The following is a 16,048-nucleotide window of genomic DNA, read 5'->3' as shown; positions in this document are numbered from 1 at the left end:
CGCCAACAAAAGACATGACCCACTATCACTACCCTTACATACAGATGAGGAAGGACACCACTTCGACTGGGACAACACATCCATCCTGGGACAGGCTAAACAGAGACAGGCAGGGGAATTCCTAGAGGCCTGGCATTCAAACTGGAACTCCAACAATAAACACATTGACTTGGACCCCATTTACCAATCTCTGAGAAAAAGAACCAGAAATGATATCATCCACTGCAACAGACTAAGACACATAAACAGAAAACGGGACATAACACACCAGCACTTCACCAGAGGCTCACTGATAATATTACCTAGCGTGGTGATGAAACATCTGAGAACAAACATTCCAGCTCAGCGAGCAAAGGTACAACCTGAATTATGGGTCTACCTGCAGCGTATGGACTGCAGCGGTTCAAGATGGCAACTCACCCCAACCATCTCAATGGTAATTAGGGATGGGTAGCAAATGCCAGCAACATCCTGCTAGTCACTGTATGCTTTGAATACACTCACCTCCCTGGAATAGTCCTTTTATTGATAATTTTAGACCATACGACATAGGAGTGGAAGTAAGGGCCATTTGGCCCCTCAAGTCCACTCCGCCATTTAATCATGGCTCATGGGTGTTTCAACTCTACTTACCCACACTCTCCCCGTATCCCTTTAATTCCTTGCGAGATTAGGAATTTATTAACCTCTGCCTTGAAGACATTTAACATCCCGGCCTCCACTGTGCTCTGTGGCAGTGAATTCCACAGGCCCACCACTCTCTGGCTGAAAACATGTCTCCTCATTTCCATTTTAAACTGACCCCCCTCTAATTCTAAGGCTGTGCCCACGGGTCTTTGTATCCCCACCTGACGGAAACAATTTCCCAGCGTCCACCCTTTCTAAGCCATGCATTATCTTGTAAGTTTCTATTAGATCTCCCCTCAGCTTTCTAAACTCTTAATGAATTCAATCCCAGGATCTTAAGCCGTTCATCGTATGTTAGGCCTACCATTCCAGGGATCATCTGTGTGAATCTCCACTGGACACACTCCAGTGCCAGTATGTCCTTCCTGAGGGGTGGGGCCCAAAACTGGACACAGTACTCTAAATGAGGCCTAACTAAAGTCTTAGAAGCACATCGCTGCTTTTATGTTCCAACCCTCTTGAGATAAATGACAACAAATTTTCTAATCAACTTGCTCAGAGATGTTTTTACTCTGGGGCAGGTGGGATTTGAGCCCAGGCTTCCTAGCTCAGAGGTCGCAACACTACCATGTGAGCCCACCAATCCTTGATGTCCTGGTGAGTGCTGCTTGCTCATGGTGTTAGCTAACCCTTTCAGATTCACGTTGCAATGCACCCCCCTCCCCCCTCCACTGTTACCATCCAACATCGATGCGCGTGTGTGTGTGTGAGCAATGAATGAGGAGGAAGGTGAGGCTGTTTTTATTTCCCCTCGAGTTGATTTTCTCACTGGCAGCCACACACCCTTTCTGCACAGCTATGTCCTTCAGGCCCCAGTCATGGTTTGTGCTGCCCAGCCGGTCTCTCTGCTGGGTGTAAGGACCAGGGCGAAGCCAGTGTCAGAGTCCGAGATACGCTGTGAACCTTGAGCAAGAGCCGGGCAGGTCTAGGAGGTCACTGGAGCAAAATTGTTCAGCAGACGCACCCAAAGTTCCTTATCTATCCCCCCTACCTGCCCCACTCTCCCCACCAACAACCCTAGGTATATGTCACAGCGCCCAGGACCCAGGTTCGATTCCACCCTCAGGCAGCTATCTTGTGGAGTTTGCACGTTCTCCCCGTGTCTGTGTGGGTTTCCTCTGGGTGCTCCGGTTTCCTCCCACAGTCCAAAGATGTGCAGGGTGGAGTGGATTGGCCATGTTAATATTCACAGGTAAAGGGACAGCTAGAAAATGGGACGCCTTCAAAGATGAGATAACGAGAGTCCAGAGACAGTATATTCCTGTTAGGGTGAAAGGCAAGCCTGGTATTTGTGGGGAATGTTGGATGACTAGAGAAATTGAGATTCTGATCAAGAAGAAGGAAGCGTATGTCAGGTGTTGACAGCAGGGGTCGAGTGAGTCCTTTGAAGAGTGTAAAGGCAGTAGGAGTATACTTAAGAGGGAAATCAGGAGGGCAAAAAGGGGACATGAAATAGCTTTGGCAATCCAAAGGGATTCTACAAAGACGCTAAGGATGAAAGGGTAATTAGGCGGCCTTTGTGTGGAGCTGCAAGAGATGGGAGAGATACTAAATTAGCAATTTGCTTCAGTGTTTACTGTGGAGAAGGACATGGAATGTTGGGAAATCAATGGTGGCATCTTGCAAAATGTCCATATTACAGAAGAGGAAGTGCTGGATGTCTTAAAATGCATAAAAGTGGATAAATCCCCAGGACCTGATCAGGTGTACCCAAGAACTCTGTAGGAAGCTAAGGAAGTGATTGCTGGGCCTCTTACTGAGATATTTGTATCATCGATAGTCACAGGTGAGGCGCTGGAAGACTGGAGTTTGGCTAATGTGGGGCCACTGTTTAAAAAGGGTGGTAAGGAACTATAGACCGGTGAGCCTGATGTCGGTGGTGGGCAAGTTGTTGGAGGGAATCCTGAGGGACAGGATGTACATGTATTTGGAAAGGCAAGGACTGATTAGAGATAGTCAACATGGCTTTGTGCGTGGGAAATCATGTCTCACAAACTTGACTGAGTTTTTTGAGGAAGTAACAAAGAGAATTGATGAGGGCAGAGCTGTAGACGTGATATATATGGACTTCAGTAAGGCGTTTGACAAGGTTCCCCATGGGAGAATGATTAGCAAGGTTAGATCTCACGGAATACAGGGAGAACTAGCCATTTGGATACAGAACTGGCTCAAAGGTAGAAGACAGAGGGTGGTGGTGGAGGGTTGTTTTTCAGACTGGAGGCCTGTGACCAGTGGAGTGCCACAAGGATCGGTGCTGGGTCCTCGACTTTTTGTCATTTACATAAATGATTTGGATGACAGCATAAGAGGTACAGTTAGTAAGTTTGCAGATGACACCAAAATTGGAGGTGTAGTGGACAGCAAAGAAGGTTACCTCAGATTACAATAAGATCTGGACCAGATGAGCCAATGGTCTGAGGATTGGCAAATGGAGTTTAATTTAGATAAGTGTGAGATGCTGCATTTTGGAAAGGCAAATCAGGGCAGAACTTATACACTTAATGGTAAGGTCCGAGGGAGTGTTGCTGAACAAAGAGACCTTGGAGTGCAGGTTCATTGCTCCTTGAAAGTGGAGTCGCAGGTAGATAGGATAGTGAAGAAGGTGTTTGGTATGCTTTCCTTTATTGGTCAGAGTATTGAGTACAGGAGTTGGGAGGTCATGTTGCAGCTGTACAAGACATTGGTTAGGCCACTGTTGGAATATTGTGTGCAATTCTGGTCTCCTTCCTATCGGAAAGATGTTGTGAAATTTGAAAGGGTTCAGAAAAGATTTACAAGGACGTTGCCAGGGTTGGAGGATTTGAGCTAAAGGGAGAAGTTGAATAGGCTGGGACTGTTTTCCCTGGAGCATCGGAGGCTGAGGGGTGACCTTATAGAGGTTTACAAAATCATGAGGGGCATGGATAGGGTAAATAGACAAAGTCTTTTCCACAGTATAGGGGAGTCTAAAATTAGAAAGCATAGTTTTAAGATGAGAGAGGTAAGATTTAAAATGGACCTCAGTGGTAACTTTTTCACGCAGAGGGTGGTACGTATATGGAATGAGCTGCCAGAGGAAGTGGTGGAGGCTAGTACAATTGCAACATTTAAAAAGCAGCTGGATAGGTATATAAATACGAAGGGTTTGGAGGGATATGGGCCAATTGCCGGCAAATGGGACTCGGTCCGTTTAGGATATCTGGTCGGCATGGATGAGTTAGACTGAAGGGCCTGTGTCCGTGTTGTGCATCTCTATGACTAAATTGCCCATAGTATCCAGGGATGTGCAGGCTTGGTGGGTTAGCCATGGGAAGTGCAGGATTACAGGGATAGGTGGGGAGATGAGTCTGAGTGGGATGTTCTTTGGAGGGTTGGTGTGGACCCGATGGGCAGATTGACCTGCTTCCACACTCATGTACTCATAATCCCCACAACATGTATCTAGCTTCTCTTCTTCCTAGCACCTTATCAACAGTCCCTTTGCTACAGACCACGTTTTGCCCTCTCTCTGTCCATTCACTGCTTTACCCGTCATCAGTATAAATGCCATCAGTTCCCAGCTACTTCCGATTCTAATGATTGCTCAGATGTTAACTCTGTTTCTCCCTCCACAGACATTGCCAGACCCACTGAGTTTCTCCAGAATTTTTTTTTTCTGGATGTTTCACATTGCCAGAATCTATAGTTCCTTGTTTCATCATTTGTCTGTGTCTGTATCTGTGGCTGAAGAGTTTTTGGTCGGCCGGGGCAGTCAGGTTTGTGGATTTTGGGCAGGAGGTAGAAACGGGCAGTGCGGGGTTGTGGGACTATGAGGTTGGAGGCGATGGATGGGAGATCCCCTGAGGTGATGAGGTTAGGGATGGTCTGGGAGATGATGGTTTGGTGGTGGGAGGTGGGGTCATGGTCAAGGGGACAGTAGGAGGAGGTGTCTGCGAGCTGGCGTTTAGCCTCAGTGGTGTAAAGGTCAGTGCGCCAAACTACCACCGCGCCTCCCTTGTCGGCCGGTTTGATAGTGAGGTTGGGGTTGGAACGGAGGGAGTGGAGGGCTGCACATTCCGAGAGTGAGAGGTTCCTGAAGAAGGGCTCTTGCCTGAAACGTCGATTCTCCTGCTCCTTGGATGCTGCCTGACCTGCTGCGCTTTTCCAGCAACACATTTTCAGCTTTCTGTCTCTGTGTGTGACATCTCTTACTGTGTGCGCGTGTGTGTGCGTGTCTGCATGTTTGTGTGTGTATGTGTCTGTTTGTGTGTGTGTGTATGTGTCTGTGTGTAGAATCTGTCTGTGTGTGTGTGCATACGTGTGTTTGTGTTTGTGCATGTGTCTGTGTGGGTGTATAAGTCAGTCTGTATGTGTGGGTGTGTCTGTCTGTGTGAGTGTGTGTAGGTCTGTGTATGCCTCTGTGTGGCATCTCTCCCTGTGTGCGCACGTGTATATCTGTATGTGTGTGTGTGTTCTGTGGGCACATGCATGTGCGTATCTGTGTGTGTGTATGTGTCTGTCTGTGTAGGTCTGTGTGTGTATGTGTCTGTGTGTGTAGGTCAGTTTGTGTGTGTGCGTGTGTCTGTCTGTGTCTGTATGTTGAGTGCACAAAGAAGACTGATGTCATATTTTAAAGCTGGTTGGGTCAGTGTGAGCGGGTGATGAGGGAATGACAGAGAAGGTTTAATGGATGTAATTGGGGAACTCTGAAGCTGATTAATTTGAGGACAGTTACCATCAAAATGGCTAATGCCCTTTATGTGAAGTGAACGATTCCCTGCAGGACCAAGAATCTAACGATGTTTGAGAGACAAAGGACAGGAAAAGGCTGTTCAGCCCATTGAATCCTGTCCCTCTGACAGATGTCTTGAAACCTTCGCAGGAATCTGAAATGTGATCCTCCCATCCTCGGTGTAAGAAGCAAAATAAATTCCAGATGTGGCTCAGCAGGCAGCACTCTTGTCTCTCAGATTTGGGTTCGAGGCCTGCTCCAAGATGGTGAATCTGCACTGAGACACCCAGTGCAGCACTGAGGGAGTGCCGCACTGTCGGAGGGTCAGTACTGAGGGTGTGCCACACTGTCTGAGGGTCAGTGCTGAGGGAGTGCCGCACTGTCGGAGGGTCAGTGCTGAGGGAGTGCCGCACAGTTAGAGAGGTTGTTTTTCGGAGGATCTGTTCGAGTAAGGAGCTGCCTGTCCACTTCAGTGGGTGTGAAACTCCCTGTGGCCATCATTGAAATATTTCACAGAAAAGGAGGGGAATCTTTCTCCTGTTTCCTCAGGCAGAACCTCAGGTTTCAGGGGCAGAAATCCTTAAAATCCCACAAAGAAGGTAACGTATGAGGAATGTTTGAGGTCTCTGGCTTTATACTCGATGGAGTTTAGAGGGATGAGGAGGAATCTAATTGAAACATACAGATTACTGAATGGCCTGGACAGTATGGATGTTGGGAAGATGTTTCCACTTGTCAGAGAGTCTAGGACCCAAGTGCTCAGCCTAAGAATATTTAAGACTGAGATAGATAGGTTCTTGAGTATCAAGGAGATCAGGGATTACTAGGAAAAAGCGGGAGAATGGGGATGGGAGCTAATCAGCAACTAAATTCATTCCTCCCATTGACCCACCAGGTCGTACCCTCTACCTGTGCTCACCTGTCCCTACCTCACCTTCTTGCCCCTCTCCCCACCCAAAACTCTTCCCTATCCTCATCTGCAACTCCCCTTACACCCACCCCCAGTCTTGAAGAAGAGTTACACCTGAAACGTTGACTTCAGTCCCTCCTGATGCTCCCTTGCTTGCTGTGTTCCTCCAGCCTCCTGCTTGCCTCCCTGTGATTGAAGGGGCGGAGCAGAATCGATTAGCTGAATTTCTGCTCCTATGTCTTGTAGTCTTACGGGCTTAAGAGGCAGCTAATGGAACGCTCCTCTTTATATCGAGAGGAATTGGAGTATAAGGACGCAGAAGCGATGCTGAAATTATACAAAACCCTAATTCGAGCCCATTTGGAACTTTGTGAGCAAATCTGGGCACCACGCCTTAGGAAGGATAGATTGTTCTTGGAGGGAGTTCAACGTAGATTTATAAGAATGATAACCTAACCCCTGAAGTCCAGGTATGAAGAGAGATCATACAATTGAGGCCTGTTTTCTCTAGAATTTATAGGTTAAGGGATGATTTGAGTGAAGTCTTCAAGATGTTAACAGGAAGAGACAGGGTAGATAACGATTAATAATCTCCACTGGTTGGAGATTCTAGAATTAGGGGCATAGTCTGAGAATGAGGGCCAGCCCCTTCAGGAGAGATGTTAGGAAGCACTTCCACACACAAAGGGTGGTGGATATTTGGAATTCTCTTTGCAGACAGCAGTGGAAGCCGGATCAGGTGTTAATTTTAAATCGGTGACAGATGCACCTTTGTTATAGAGTCATAGTCGTACAGAAGGGAAACAGACCCTTCGGTCCACCCAGTCCATGCTGACCATTTTCCCAAACTAAACCAGTCCCTCCTGGCTCTTCTCCCTCCAAAGCTTTCCTAATCATGAACTTATCCAAATGTCTTTTAAACATTGTAACTGTACCTGCGTCCAGCACTTCCTCTGGCAGTTCATTCCACACACGAGCCACACCCTGTGTTTAAAAAAAAGTTACCCATCAGATTATTTTAAAATCTTTCTCCTCTCACTTTAAATGTATGTTCCCCCGCCCCAGCCACCACCCCTCTAGGGAAAAGACCTTTGTCATTCACCTCATCTCTGGGTATGGGCCAAAGCTCGGTGTGTGGAGTAAGGCCACAGATCAGCCATGATCTCACTGAAAGGCAGAACATTCTGGAGGGGCTGAATGGCCTACTCCTGCTCCTGTGTTTCTGAAAGTCCCCTCATTGGAGGAGCTCACTGCCTACAAATGGCCTGTCAAGTCCCCTACATTACTCTTCAGTCGGACAGCGTGGTTGGCTCTGAAGCACTTTGGAACAGACTCAGCCTTCAAAAGGCGCTGTCCAAATGCAGGTTCTCATTTTGTGCCTTTATAGAAGGGAAGCGCTGTACCTGTTGTTGGAAAAGTGGGAATGAATGGAAAATTGTCAGCTGGAAGACTGAAGGAGAAGGCTGGGAGACTGATTGGGTTTCACTGCTGGCTATTAGCACACAGAGAGTGGTCGATGAGGAATGTTACTGGGAGCTGATACCTTCTCAAGGGCGAGGGTAGAAGGGCTGATACTCGGGCATTGATAGAATTCAGCGGAAACTTGTTCAATCAGGGAGTGGGGTGGAAATGGCAATAGCTATCACTCGACCATTTAAGGTGAATAACAGGGAGGGACTAGGTGAACGGGTAAGGTCGTAAGTTTGCTCGTTGAGCTGTTAGATTTTGTTCTCCGACGTTCCCTCACAATGCCAGGGAACATCATCAGTGAGCTTCTGGTGAAGCGCTGGGGTTCTGTCCCACTTCCTATTTGTGTGCTTTGGTCTGTTGTGGTGGGTATGGGCCAAAGCTCGGTGTGTGGAGTAAGGCCACAGATCAGCCATGATCTCACTGAAAGGCCTACAGGTCCTTTTTCTCAGAGGTTGGTAAATGGGGTCCAAATCAATGTGTTTATTGATGTTGTTCTGGTTTGAATGCCAGGCCTCCAGGAATTCCCGTGCGTGTCTCTGTTTCGCCTGTCCCAGCATGTATGCACTGTCCCAGATGAACTGGTGTTCCCTCTTCCCTTGTGTGTAAGGATACTTGTGATAGGGAGTCATGTCATTTGGTAGCGAGTTGGTGCTCCTGTATCCTGGTGACTAGTTTCCTGCCCTTCTGTCTTCCTTGCAGAGTATTTTGGAGATGATGTTCATTCTGCTGGTTGTTGGTATAGATTAGATTAGATTCCCTACAGTATGGAAACAGGCCCTTTGGCCCAACAAGTCCATACTGATCCTCTGAAGAGTAACCCACCCAGACCCATTCCTCTATATTTACCCCGATTTAATATACCTAACACTACGGGCAATTTCCCATGGCCAATTCACCTGACCTGCACATCCCACAACAGACACTGGGAGAATGTGCAAACTCCACACAGGCAATTGCTTGAGGCTGGAATCGAACCCAGGTCCCTGGTGCTGTGAGGCGGCAGTGCTAACCACTGAGCCACCGTGCCACTGTATGGGGTCCTTTTAGATTCATCAGGAACATGTAAGCGTGAAAGGGATAGAAGGGCCTGTAAATGGGCTGGGGTCTGTTTAATAGGACCTGATGAAGGGCTTTTGCCCAAAACATCGATTTCGCTGCTCGTTGGATGCTGCCTGAACTGCTGTGCTCTTCCAGCACCACTAATCCAGTACATGGGAGTCACTGACAGGGCTAGCATTTGTAGTCCATTCCTGATAACCCTTGAACTGAGCAGCTTTCTCCACCCTGTCCAAGTCGACCACATTGCTGTCGGTCTGGAGGCCTGGCCAGGTCAGGCTTTTCCTTCCCTATTAGTGAACCCATTGGGGCTGTACACCCATCGATGATGGTTGCTATGGTTACTATGACCAACTGCCCAGGCTCTCAAATTAACTAATTAATGAATTAACTAATAATGTGCTAGTGGGATTTGAACTCCTATCCTCAGAGCATTCATCTTGATCACTCGCATTACCACCGGGTTATCATCAGACTAGATGGGCCGAAGGGACTCCTCTCTACTGTATGACTCCAAGGCAATGCGTAGGCCCAGCAGGGTTACATGGTCAACCTCTCAGCTGCAGTTTGTTGCTCCAAAGAAACATTGATCACTTCACGGGCTGAGAATTCATTAGAAGTTGATTGGACAGGCTTGAAGATGCATAATTATTAAAATATCCCATCTAATATAATCGGCAGAGTTTGATCGTCATTTTACTGAGCTCCCTTAGCTGCTGCAGAATGTATAACCGTCATTTGAGGTGTTTTGTATGTGACTGTGTGTCTAAATGAACACTTACGTCAGTATGACGAAGCTGTTTTTTTCTCTCTCCACCAGTTCTCATCTTTGGAAATGTTTTTAAAAATCTACGTGGGAAGGAAGGGTTGATTAAATGAGTTTCTGGGTCGGGAGAGATGAGTCAGAGACTTCAAGCCAAGAACCTGGAGTTTGCAGATAGATTATCTCTCTCTCTCTATCTATCTATCTGTCTGCCTGGCTCCCTCTCATGTTCAATCTCCCTGTCTATATTCCTGTTCACCCACCTCTGTTTTATTAGACGCCAGTCTGACATATTATTATAGTTTGGTGTGTGGGAGTTAGATTAGTTTTTGCCATAATTATTTGCGGTTAAAAATAAAGCATTTTTTTTTTCTCTTGAAAGAAAAGGTTTCCGGAAGAGATGTATGTTAATGTGTTTAAATCACTTCTCTGCTAAAGCAGAAGAAACTCCCATCATTAATCTTTCAACAATTTTTATTTCTGTTCTGAAACACCATCATTAAGTTCCAGGTTTATTCCACCTGTATTAAAATGTCACCTCGAGCGTGTTAACGAGACAGAACTTTGATATTCAACTGGCTGGGATGTTTGGTTTGGCTGACCAATGGTTTGACGAAAAACGTTTGGTTTTGAGGAGTGATGTGAAGGGGACAGGGTGAAGCAGGATAAGTTCAGGGAAGGAATTCCCCTGAAGATAGAGCAGTGTAAGGAGAAAGTGAGATCTGCAGTCAGCTAGGAGACATTGAGGACTGCAGGTGCTGGAGATCAGAGTCGAGAGTGCGGTGCTGGGGAAAAGCACAGCAGGTCAGGCAGCATCCGAGGGGCAGGAGAGTCGACAGGTCAGGCATACGCCCAGCCATGGGTGGTGGTATCATGGGAATCAGGAATGCTGGTGGGGCTAGATTAGAGGAATGGAACTATCACTGAGGAGCTTGCCTTTATTAATTGAATACAAGAACAAAAAAGAGGTTGTGATGGAACTGTGTAAGACATTGAGTTAGACGACAGTTGGAGTACTGTGTGAAGTTCTGGTCCCCACACTATAGGAAAGATGTGATTGTGATGGGGGGTGAGGGTACAGAGGAGATTCACCAGGAGGTTGCCTGGGATGGAGGACTTTGACCATGAAGAGAGCTTAGACTGACTGGGGTTGTTTCATTGGGAGCAGAAATGGCTGAGGGAGGGACACGATTGAGGTCTCCAAAGCTCAGAGGGGCATAGACGGGGTAGATAGGAATAAAGCCTTCCTAATAATAGAGGGGTCAATAACCAGGGGGGGCTGAAGATTTAAGCTTCAGGACAGCAAGGGGATTTGAAGAAGAATTGTTTTCACCCAAAGGATGGTGGGAATCTGGACTTTGCTACCAGAATGAGGCTTTGGTCAGACCACATTTGGAGTGTTGTGCGCAGTTTTGGGCCCTGTTTCTCAGGGAGGATGTACTGGCCCTGGACTGTGCTCAGAGGAGGTTCACGAGAATGGTCCCAGGAATGAAACGCTTAACAATGAGGAACGTTTGAGAACCCTGGGTTTATACTTGATGGAGTTTAGAAGGATGAGGGGGATCTAATTGAAACTCACAAAATACTGAATGGCTTGGACAGAGTAGATGGTGGGAAGATGTTTCCATTGATGGGAGAGACTAGGCCGCATGGTCATAGCCTTAGAGTAAAGGGAAGACCTTTCAGAATGGAGATAAAGAGAAACATCTTCAGCCAGAGAGTGGGGAATCTGTGGAATTCATTGCCACAGAAGGCTGTGGGGACCAGGGCATTGAGTCTATTTAAGATGAAGATTCTTGATTGTAAAGGGGATCAAAGGTTATGGGGAGAAAGCGGGAGAATGGGATTGAGAAACGTATCAGCCACGATTGACTGGTGGAGCAGACTGGATGGGCAGAATGGCCTAATTTCTGCTCCAGTGTCTTATGGTCTGATGGAAAAGGTGAGGGAGGTGGGAAACATCATAACATTTAAGAATATTTAGATGACCACTTCAAATGTTATAGAACATAGAACAATACAGCGCAGAACAGGCCCTTCAGCTTTGACAAAGGGTCAGTTAGACTCGAAACGTCAGCTGTTTTCTCTCCTTACACATGCTGCCAGACCTGCTGAGATTTTCCAGCATTTTCTCTTTTGGTTTCAGATTCCAGCATCCGCCGTAATTTGCTTTTATTTTCGGCCCTCAATGTTGCGCCGACCTGTGAACTATTCTCAGCTCGTCTCCCTACACTATCCCATCGTTATCCATGTGCCTATCCAAGGATTGTTTAAATCTCCCTAATGTGGCTGAGTTAACTACATTGGCAGGTAGGGCATTCCACACCCTTACCACTCTCCGAGTAAAGAACCTGCCTCTGACCTGTCTTAAATCTATCACCCCTCAATTTGTAGTTATGCCCCCTCGTACAAGCTGATGTTATCATCCTAGGAAAAAGACTTTGGTGTCCACCCTATCTAATCCTCTTATAGTGTGCAAATGCTGGCAAATGAGGCTACAGTAGGCAGATATTCAATGATTGGTGTGGACCTGATGGGCTGAATGGTCTCTCCACACTGTAAATACTCTCTGATGCGATGATTGTGGAGTTGATGGAGGTCACAGAGATAGGATATGGGAAGAAGTGGGTGGAAACGAGGTGTTGCTGGTGCAGTAGCTAATGTAGGTCAGTGAGCACCATTGGGAGAGCACGAGGCAGGGTTTCGACTGAGAACAAATAGAGATTGAATAGCTGATCCTCAGGTGGTGTTACCCACAGTATCCCTGTGCTTGGGACAGGCTGTAGAAACATGTGGGGTGGGGGCGGGGGGGGGGGACGGTGCTGGGACTTTGCTCCTTCCTGCACAGCAACATATAGATAATTTCCCAGAGTCACCGGTCTGTGTGTCAGCTTTTGCATCCTCCCCACTCAGACCTGCAGCTCACCTACATTATTTTTATTTTATTCAAGTGATAAGGAAGGGCAAACATTTACTGCCCGTCCCTAGTTGCCCCTTGAGAAGGTGGGGGTGAGCTGCCTTCTTGACCCGCTGCAGTCCGTGTGCTGTAGGTTCACCCACAATGCCCTCAGGGAGGGAATACCAGGATTTTGACCCAGCAACACTGAAGGAATGGTGATATAGTTCCAAGTCAGGATGGTGAGTGGCTCAGAGGCGTAGTATTCCCATGTACCTGCAGCTCTTGACCTTCAAGATGGAAGTGGCTGTGGGTTCGGAAGGTGTTGTCTGAGGAGCCTTGGTAAATTTCTGTAGTGCACTGCTGCTACTGAAACTTCAAAACTATCTGTAAAGCCAAGGAAGTCCTTTATGAAGTGTAGGCACTAGTGCAATGCAGCGTCAAGAAGTGTGGTGCTGGAAAAGCACAGCTGGTCAGGCAGCATTCCAGGAGCAGGAGAGACAATGTTTCAGGCATAAACCCTTCAGGAATGAGGCTGTGGGCCAAGGGGGCAGAGAGATAAAAGGGAAGGAGAGTGGGGCTTTGGGGGGCAGGTAGCTGAGAAAGTGATAGGTCGATGAAGGTGGGGGTAAAAGGTGATAGGTTGGAGAGGAGGGTGCAGAGGATAGGTGGGATGGAAGACGGACAGGTAGGACAGGTCATGAGGATGGTGCTGAGTTGGAAGGTTGGATCTGGGATGAGGTGGGGGAGGGGGGAAATGAGGAAACTAGTGAAGTTCACATTAATCTCGTGTGGTTGGAGGATCAGTTCTGAGCTGGTGGCAGTCAGTTCCTTATCCTGCAGTAGGTGGAGAGCGGCTCACTTAAGCCAGGTCTGACCTTGTGAAAGACGGGTAGGGGTTGGGTTTTGTGGTGAGGGGACAGGATATTAGATTCAGCCTATCCCTCCCAGCATCTACTCCATCACTGCTCTGGCCATGGAAATGGTGACCCTCAGTTTGATTCATTCCTTGGCACTGATCCTTCGAGGTGGCCAGATCTTCAGCAGTTGCTATGGTCCTGCTGCTAGGCGTGAGGCAATTTGTCAGGTACAAATGTACATCACTGAGTGGTTCTTTTGAAGACTGTTGTCATAGAGATCCAAATATTTCAGCGTGTCTGATATTTTTCTCTTCTTTTGATAGGTTGCCTGTTTGATGAGGAGTTGTGTTCCCATCAGGAGCACTGTGTAAACGGTAAGTCGTCTGAAAGGCTTTGGAATTATGGCCTTTCATTACCAAATGGTTTGTCGTCTTTCGGAATTGTCTGATGCAGTCAAAGTGAAAAACCCAAGTGCTGGGAAATTAAGCATTGCCAAATAGGCAAAGATAAATTCAAGACCCCTCGACTCCTTCAAACTGACATTAAAACTCCCTCCACACTATCCCACCAAACATCCCAACCAGGGTTAGATACAGGGTAAAGCTCACTCTACGTTGTCCTGGGAGTGTTTGATGGGGTCATGAAGAGAATGGGGTTATAAACAGACTAAATCTTTCTTTACTAAACTGAAAGTAAAGCTTGTTCTACACCATCTCCATCAAACACTCCCAGGACAGGGTTAGAGACAGAATAAAGCTCTACACTATCCCCAACGGACGCTCCCAGGGACAGCACAGAGTTAGATACAGAGTAAAGCTGCCTCTACACTGACCCCATCAGACATTCTCTGGCAAGGACAGCATGGGGTTAGATACAGAATAAAGCTCCCTCTATCCTATCCCCATCAAACACTCCCAGGGACAGGGACAGCACAGGGTTAGATACAGAGTAAAGCTCCCTCTACACTGACCCCATCATACACTCTCAGGCAGGGACAGCACCGGGTTAGATACAGAATAAAGCTCCCTCTACACTGTCCCCATCAAACACTCCCAGGACAGGGACAGCATGGGGTTAGTTACAGAGTGTATGCTCCATTAATATATCCATGCATATTAACACATTCATACTATTTGTGAGTATCCATTTGAGAGATTGTAATTTGTATTGAATTCTGAATGAACTGTGTGGGCTGTCCATGCTCTGCACCCATCGCCAAGGCAACCCAGTCAGTATACAGCCAACTGCAAACTGCATTCATCCCCTAACTCACTGGGGTGGCGGGGTCAAAGCAGCTGGAGCCAGAGACCGTCCGCTCATTGTTCATCGACCTCTGACCCCAGAGCGGAGCGAGTGTGAAATGGCCTGGTTGGCCACCCCTTGACCTTTCTCAAACTGACAACTTGTTGTGAAGGTGTGCTGTGATATTCTAATCCAGTCTGTAGAATGGGAGCTTCACCAATATTTGTTACTGCAACATGGGTACATTGAGTTGAATGGGCAAAGGTCTGGCAGATGGAGCACAATGTTAGTAAATGTGAAGTCATCCGTTTTGGTAGGACTGACAGTAAAAAGGACTATTACTTGAATGGTAAAAAGTTTCAGCACGCTGCTGTGCTTAGGGACCTGGGTGTCCTTGTGCATGAATCACAGAAGGTTGGTCTGCAGCTAATTAGGAAGGCAAATGGAATATTGTCCTCCATTGCTAGAGAGATGGAGTTTAAAAGCAGTGAGGTTATGTTCCAGTTGTACAGGGTGCTGGTGAGGGCACACCTGGAGGACTGTGTACAGTTCTGGTCTCCTTACTTGAGGAAGGATGGACTGGCACTGGAGGGGGTGCAGAGGAGGTTCACCAGGTTGTTTGAGGGGGGGGTTGGCTTATGAGGAGAGACTGAGTAGACTGGGATTATATTCATTGGAATTCAGAAGAACGAGGGGGATCTTACAGACACATATAAATTTATGAAAGGAATCGATAGGATAGAAGAGGAGAAAATGTTTTCACTGGTGGGTAAACTAGGTCAAGGAGGTACAGCCTCAAATTGGGGGGCGCAGATTTAGGACTGAATTGAGAAGGAACTTCTTCACCCAGAGGGTTGTGAATCTGGGGAATTCCCTGCCCAGTAAATGTTTTTAAAGCATTTTTTGGGCAGTAAAGGAATTAAGGGATATGGTGTGATGTGGGTAAGTGAAGCTGAGTCCATGAAAAGGGACTCGGCTCCATGATCTTTTAAATGGGGGAGCAGGGTCAAAGGGCAGGACAGCCTACTCCTGCTCCTAGGCCTTACATAGGAACATTGAAATAGGAGTAGGCCATTCAGCCCCTCAAGTCTGTTCTGCCATTCAAACAGATCATGGCTAATCTGTGGCCTCCTTTGCTTAACACAACTTTACGGATCCCAGATTCAAATCTAACAACCGATCCAGCATCAACTGCCATTTGTGGAGGAGAGTATGAAGGTTCTGGCACCCTTTTTGTGTTTAAAGTTGCCCCTTGAGAAGGTGGGGGTGAGCTGCCTTCTTGAACCGCTGCTGCCCATGTGCTGTAGGTAGACCCACAATGCCCTCAGGGAGGGAATACCAGGATTCTGACCCAGTGACACTGAAGGAACGGTGAGATATTTCCAAGTCAGGATGGTGAGTGGCTTGGAGGGGAACTTGCAGGGGGTGGGGTTCCCACTTATCTGCTGTCCTTGACCTTCTAATTTGGTGGAGC

General features: G+C 47.3%; 1 protein-coding gene across 3 annotated transcripts in view; it reads left to right on the top strand.

Moving 5' to 3' along the window:
• The window catches only part of LOC140482460 (receptor-type tyrosine-protein phosphatase-like N), a 238,994-nt gene that overhangs the window by 22,112 nt on the left and 200,834 nt on the right, over positions 1-16,048 (top strand). For all 3 annotated transcript variants that reach the window (XM_072579971.1, XM_072579972.1, XM_072579970.1), the window contains exon 2: positions 13,656-13,706. In XM_072579971.1, coding sequence (XP_072436072.1) covers positions 13,656-13,706 — 51 coding nt within the window. The remainder of the gene's footprint in view (positions 1-13,655; positions 13,707-16,048) is intronic.

The sequence above is a fragment of the Chiloscyllium punctatum genome, chromosome 10 (genome assembly GCF_047496795.1).
Source record: "Chiloscyllium punctatum isolate Juve2018m chromosome 10, sChiPun1.3, whole genome shotgun sequence".
NCBI lineage: Eukaryota > Metazoa > Chordata > Chondrichthyes > Orectolobiformes > Hemiscylliidae > Chiloscyllium > Chiloscyllium punctatum.
This window is presented reverse-complemented; position numbering and strand designations above follow the sequence as displayed.